The following is a 6,882-nucleotide window of genomic DNA, read 5'->3' as shown; positions in this document are numbered from 1 at the left end:
TATCTCAGTATACTGTTGCCGATTTTTTTTTCCTTTTATCCGATTTTTGGTGTTTGGCTGTGTGCATCCTAGTTATGCAAAGGCCGGGTGATACTCTAAATGCTTTGTATCTGCTTGATGCTACATTTTGAGATAATAAAAGCGCCCTTTATCTGGGAAAATCTCAGTATACTAGCAGGATATCACTTAAATTAGAAAACTCTAACCTTTCTACTTCCTTGTTTGTATATGTTGTGCTCTCCTGCTGGAACTCGGATCAGCACTCTTTATACTTATATTCCAATGCAGTGTGGGAATATTGATTAACATGCCATATCTTCATTTTTTTTGAACTGTTGCATCTTGAAAGGCAGACATATACCTTATTAAAAAGACAAAAATACTAAGCACTTTTGTTACTGACGCCAGCTTTTATGACTCCAGGTTTTCGATATTACGATCGTTAAGCCATCTGAATTTGTGCAATATGGACTGGGTTGTTTGGAGCAACTTGCTGATTCAGGGGATCATAGTGCAAGATCAGTTCGCAATAACCTGAGAGTCATGGTAACTTAAACAACTAAACACCATTACATAAGTATTGTGGCATATAACTCATATATTTTTTAGTCAGATTTAAGGTCAAAATTAGGCTCGAAATTCAAGGGGGGCCTTACCTTTTAGGAAGGAGGGAGTATTATACATTTATACCATTCTAATCTAGTATTGAGTTGAAAAGAAGAAATAATCTGACTAAATTATGACAGGAAGTATATTGTTTCACTGTTCCGTGCACTATGACACACAGTAGTCTGCAATACCCTTCTCATTCCCCCAATGATTTCTGAATACTTACGGTGCTTAACGTACCTAGACAGCAGGAGGTGATGGTACAGTAGGTTGGGTACTGGGATGCTTAGGAGAACTATATGTACAGAACCGGGAACCGGTTCCTCCAGTTGCTGTCATACCCCTTGGAACAGGAAACGATCTTTCGAGGAGCTTTGGTTGGGTAAAAGATGTCTTTCTTTTGTTCTTATAGTCTTCTTGTGATACTTACACAAAATTTTCATCACTTAACTGTTATTTTCAGGGTGCTTCATTTCCTTTCTCATGGAAAGCCGCCGCTAAACGATCTCTCTACAAGGCTATTTTGGGCACAGTTTCATGTTTAGACAGGTTACTCTTGTTTATTTAATAGTGAAGTTTTTAAGATCTTCTACATATTCTGTTTTCTATTTTAGTGCAAATGTGATGCACATGTATTTATTAATTTAATTTCAAGCTAAAGCAATCCTAACCTAATTTAAAGGATAGCTGCCTCCTGGTTGCATGTGCTCATCTTGATAGGCCTGTGCTTAAGCTAGCCACCACCCATAATAAATACGGATTAAGAGCAACTCCAACCAGGCGACCAAACAGACGTGCAGTTTGTCCGCTTTACGTCCGTTTAGGGTCGGGCAGGCGGACCGGAGCATCCGCTTTTTCATTTGGGTCAGCTGGTGCACCCAACGGGAGGTAGACCCAAATTTGCCCGCGTCCAAAAAACAAAAATGATAAACACGTGGCACAGATAAACATAATAAAAATTTAATTAAACATAAGTGGCCGGTCAACCGCCGACCAAAGTCCACTTAAAACATAATTAAAAATTAACTAAAACCAAAAAAAGTCTGTGCCCGCGCGCTGCACTAGACGTCCGCCTTGCCCTTGTTGTCGCCATCGCCGTCGGTGAGGTCGATGAAGATGGGAGGTGGCCCAGCCCACCTGAACGCCGCTTGGTAGGATGCTAGGGCAGCCTTCTCCGGTGTCTGCTGCGGCGGCGGCATTGCGGATCGTCGGGTGCGCTCCTCCTCCTCCTCCCCAAGGAGCGACGCCTCCTCCTCCTGCTCCTAGTGCATCTGCTGCTGGTCGCCGGCCACCTCCTCGTTAAGCCAGTGCGCCTTCTAGCGCTCAAGGTGGGCCTCCTCCTCCTCCGGCGTCGCGGCGTAGTGGACTGGAGGCGCGATCACCCGCTCGCGGAACCCGCCGGTCCACGTGTAGGACTCCTCCGACCAAGTGGGAAGAGGCGGCGACCGCTTCCATGTCGGTGGCTCCGGCTCCGCCTTGGGCTCGATGGTGAGCAGCGGCGGTAGTGGCGGGACGAAGAGCGGGGCGTGGACGGAGTGCCCAGCAGCCGACAAGGCGAGGGCGTGCTCTAGCCCATCCCAATGGGCGTCCTGCTCGATCCTGCTCTCTTCCAGCACGTGCTGCAGGGCTAGCTCGAGGGCGGCTTGGTACGCCGCCTCTTGCTCCTCCTCCTCCGGCAGAACCTCGGGCGGTGGCGGAGGAACGACGTGGTCGACGTGGACGCCCCGACGGTGCTCCTCCTCATGCTCTAGCGCGAACCAGCGCTTTGGCGCGTAGGCATGCATCACCCGTTGATCCGGAGTGAGGCCCTCATGACGCCGGCGAACCTCCTCGGCGTGCGCCCATGCCGAGTGCGGCACTACTGGAATGGCGATCCACTATGGATTCAGATGCCAACCATGCGATAGGTTGACATCCGGATACTGCAATGGCCGGCAGTACTGCCAGTGGCACCACGCCTGGTGGACTGGTACGTACAGACGGTCCTGATCAGATGGCAAGCCGCGTCTAGTAGGCGGCGGCGACAGTGTAAGCCCGCGGGAAGAGCCCGCACCGGTGCTGTGCTTCCCCTTCCACTTCCCCTTGAAAACCCCATGGTGGCCAGGGTTTGGGCTTGCTAGGGTTTCTGGTCATCGGCGAGGGAGCACTGTGTGGCCAGAAGTGGACAGGTGTTGGAATTGGATGTGGCCGGCCCCACCGCACGCTTCCATTAAAAAGGATGGGCACGCGGACCTTCCACCCATTGCCAGGTGGGTCCCGAGATAGGTGTTGACATTTAATAAGACGCGAGCGGTGGTTGAGCGGCCGACTAGTGGGCCCGTGGCAGACACGGAAGGGATGCGGGGCGCGTCCGTTTCGTGTCCGCGAGGACGCAAATCCTGCCCAAATTTGTGCCTGAAATAGTTCGGCGCGGAAACGAAGTGGACATGATTTGGATTTGGGTCTATGCATTGGGCCACCGGTTTTGTCCGCGGCGACCCAAAAGGACATGGGCGGACGAAGGTCGCCCGGTTGGAGTTGCTCTAACATTCTCCTTGAAATGTATGATCTCTCTTTCCAAATGTGTGGGTTTCATACATGAATACGATCTCCGGTACACAGGTTACCATCACATTTTCGTACCTATAATTAGCCGAAGTAATAAAAATATATAGCTTCTTTAAGTAGTTTTCACCATAAATCTACTAATCTCACATGAAAAAACGAAGTTGCAAAGTTGTGATTGCATCCATTCCTAAATGACATCTATTTGGGAAATGAGGTAGTTAATTACTGTCTGTGGGGCGAATTGGATTACACCAGTTGTGATACATTCTAAGTGATTAATGTTGGGTTTACTCCACAATTAATCCAAACAGTCTTCGTGGAAGTTCCCATGTTAGTAAGATTCTGGTGATTTGTCAAATATGTATTATGATGGCAACTGCGGCTGTGGATAATACACATTGGCTTTGGCCAAACCCTAAACCCTAGCATGCAGTGATTGAAATGCCATATAATAATAGCTATCATGAAAGATTCCGTGTGTTACCTCTGTAAATTTTTATAAGATGTTTTTAGATTCTATGAAAGTGTCAAAAAATGTCTCATATTAAGTTACAGAGGGAGTACTTATTAATGCCTTAACGGTTTGCTTTATGCGATAGCTTATTGCAGAACTTGCTACATGACGTTTCCTTCTTTAGTAGGTATGGTATGTACTTCCAGAGTTGATCACTTCCAATTTCTTAGTAGCATAGTTGCCTTGTGCAGTTGGCACATCGTCGTTTCTATGCCAGAAGAAGGAGAAAAAGAACAAGAACTGAATCTTCCTCACTCCCTTAGGCACCTCGGAGAGTGTACATTTTATGATGTACTGCTTATAGACTATCTTCTACCAATGATTCATGAGTTCAATGATGTTTATTTTCCCACACTCTGATCCACATGAATGCAATAATATGTCCTGCAGGATGGCACTGCTGAGGGAGAGTTGCCTGAGACAGTTTGTTGCTTTGACGGCGTGTTCTACAATTACTTCAGCTTAGGTACTTCCTTTATTCACTTGACAACTTCTAGCTGCATTGCTTGTAATTTTCTTCATTATTTCAGAATGTATTTCCTAGTATCCCCTAATTTGTTTTAGATCATGCTCTTATTGGGAGTAATCTTGGTTATATATCTATCTTTTTCTCAAGAAAAAGAAAAAGCCTTGAGTTTCCTTACGGTTGTCCGTATGAAGTGACACAAATTTATTTATTTTTGCGTGAAAACTTCCAATCTATTCATCTCCAATCATGGCAGTAGAACGAACACCAGAAATACAAATTACATCCAGATCCGTAGACCACCTAGCGACGACTATAAGCACTGAAGCGAGCCGAAATCGCGCCGCCGTCATCGCCCCTCCATCGTCGAAGTCGGGAGTGGCACACCCATATCTCCTAAGCAAAGGGGCCTGCACTCCTTGAACCAGTTGATGTGGCAATGGCCGCACTGTGCAACCACCCTGCCTAGCCAAACGAAGCCTCTCGGGATTTTGTCAACATGTCTCTTCGTCTTCTTGTTCAAGCCGAGGACACCATCTAGTGCAAAGGCATGGTAGCCAGAACCGACATGACCAAAGTGAGACGTCTCCCTTTAGGCATCATGGAGGCCCTTCACGTGGGAAGGTAGTCGGCAATCCTGTCAACCAAGTGTTGGAGCGCCTCGCTCGACAACCTCCTTAACACGCGGGGATTCCGTTGTGCTTGATCAAGCTGGTACTCATAACCCGCGAGATCACTAATTCAAAGGGTACTCCTTGCAAAGTTCACTCCCATCTTCTCAGTCCCTGACAAGTGATGCATTGTATGTGCATCACTTGTCTCAACATGAGAGTTCTTCCTTTTTTTGTAGATTCATTTATTCAAAATATTTCATCTCTTAAATCATGTGTCCACATCACAAACTGTTTTTACTATTGAATTTCTCGCTTTGGGAAATTCGAAGCTAGATCCCATGTAATAGGTTTTGGCGAACTTTTTTTCACGAAAAAACAGAAGAAACAAAACTAAGCCGAAAGCACGTTTTTTTCTTCACTTTTCCCCTTTCATGTCATACTTATTGCTGGAGCAAATTTTTGCCTCCACGAGAAGCACAGTTAAAGCAAAAAAAAAAACCTGTTTTTTCCTTACCGAGAGGCACATGTGTGCTTCTCGTGGAAGAAAATCTGTGCATTCAGGAGAAGCAAATATGTACCTCTCACAAAAGCTAAAGAACAACTTTTATTCTTTCCGAGAGGCAAAGTTGTGCTTCTCACAGAAGCAAATCTTTGCCTCCACGCGAGGAAAATATGTGCCTCTCGTGGAAGCACAATTTTTCTCACGCAAAAGGAAATTCATATTTTTTTCTACAAAACATAGGGAAAACTGGCGAAGCCCCAAAAGCCGATGCTGCCCTAGGGCATTGTTAGGGCCCTTGCCTAACCAGTCCACCTACAAGGGCTTGTTGCTGGGCCAACACATGGGTCGGGTTGGAAGCTACAAATACATGGGAGGAGACCACGAGCTAGTCATCCAGAGGATCACAGCTTCAGCGGTGACTACTCTTCTCTTACCTATGGCTCTCTTCCCTAATCCCCTTCATGTGCCTTGTACCTCAGTTTAGCTACATCTCCTGTGTAATCCAATATCGCTGGTTGATTATCAAGTGGGTTGCTAACATGCATCCTCGCCCGATCAACCAATGGGGGACACTATGTCACTTGGCAAAGTTCGTGGGCAATCTTGATGCATGCATGAAGAATGTGGGTAAGCAGCGAACGACAAGGAACTCCTCCCTATCCAGGTGGTAGAAGAAGACAATGTCATCTGGGTAAGGTGAGACATTCATCATAAAGATCGTGAGGTGCTAGGCGATGGAGCTACTCAAATACCTTGGCCTTGTCGTGTAACATATTGAGAGTTCCAATCATCAATATAAATAACATCAGGGAAAGCGGGTCACCATGTCTTGGACCCTTTTTGTGCCAAGCCGCCGGAGCTGGCTCGCCATTGAGCATCACCCTCATGCTACTCGAGGACAGGATGATGGCAATCCACTCGCGAGTTATATTCTTTAGTGTATGCTTTTAGATGAAACAATCATATTTGCTAAAACAAACATGTTTGATATCAAACTTCCTATATTCATTCATATGTTTTCACAATTCTGTTGCAAACCACTCTAAGTTTGAGAAAACTTCTTGGCCCAGTGTCTTCTAAAATAGTAAGAGCATATATATTTATATTGTTCTTAGGTGATACATTTGTACGTATTTATGTTATTTAACCATAGATGAAAGTAATAACACAATTTTTAGTACTATCCTTGAAATAATGAGATGAATAATCTTCTTGAGTTATACGTATGTGGGGATTGTTTTGTTGTTACCATTTTTTTTGTATCTAATTTGTCTATTGCGTCGGAATCTTTCGAAACGAAACATGCTTTCACTATGCACTTTATCTGAAAACGCAGGGATGGATGCTCAAGTGGCTTATGGATTTCATCAACTACGTGGTGACAAGCCATTCCTTGCTAGTGGTCCTTTATCTAATAAGGTATGCAACTTAGTGAAACCCTTACCTTCACTAATGGGAATTCCATAGCTCCTCGGCATAAACTCTCTAATATAATATTGCATGTTCAAGTTTTATGTCCTTTTAGGTTCTATACACGTAATGTTGACTTGGAGTAGGATAATTATTATTGTCTACACACTACAAGACCCCTTCGAAATAGATGTCGTAGTTGAAGATTTTACCATTAAGG

General features: G+C 45.2%; 1 protein-coding gene across 1 annotated transcript in view; it reads left to right on the top strand.

Moving 5' to 3' along the window:
• Positions 1 to 6,882, top strand: part of LOC119325434 (diacylglycerol kinase 4-like) — a 38,262-nt gene that overhangs the window by 11,410 nt on the left and 19,970 nt on the right. The window contains exons 2-7 of the mRNA XM_037599184.1: positions 424 to 546; positions 854 to 991; positions 1,073 to 1,158; positions 3,862 to 3,961; positions 4,061 to 4,136; positions 6,589 to 6,671. Coding sequence (XP_037455081.1) covers positions 424 to 546; positions 854 to 991; positions 1,073 to 1,158; positions 3,862 to 3,961; positions 4,061 to 4,136; positions 6,589 to 6,671 — 606 coding nt within the window. The remainder of the gene's footprint in view (positions 1 to 423; positions 547 to 853; positions 992 to 1,072; positions 1,159 to 3,861; positions 3,962 to 4,060; positions 4,137 to 6,588; positions 6,672 to 6,882) is intronic.

Source organism: Triticum dicoccoides, chromosome 6B (genome assembly GCF_002162155.2).
Source record: "Triticum dicoccoides isolate Atlit2015 ecotype Zavitan chromosome 6B, WEW_v2.0, whole genome shotgun sequence".
Taxonomy (NCBI): domain Eukaryota; kingdom Viridiplantae; phylum Streptophyta; class Magnoliopsida; order Poales; family Poaceae; genus Triticum; species Triticum dicoccoides.
The sequence above is the reverse complement of the archived record's forward strand: the minus strand, read 5'-3'. Positions and strand labels throughout refer to the sequence as shown.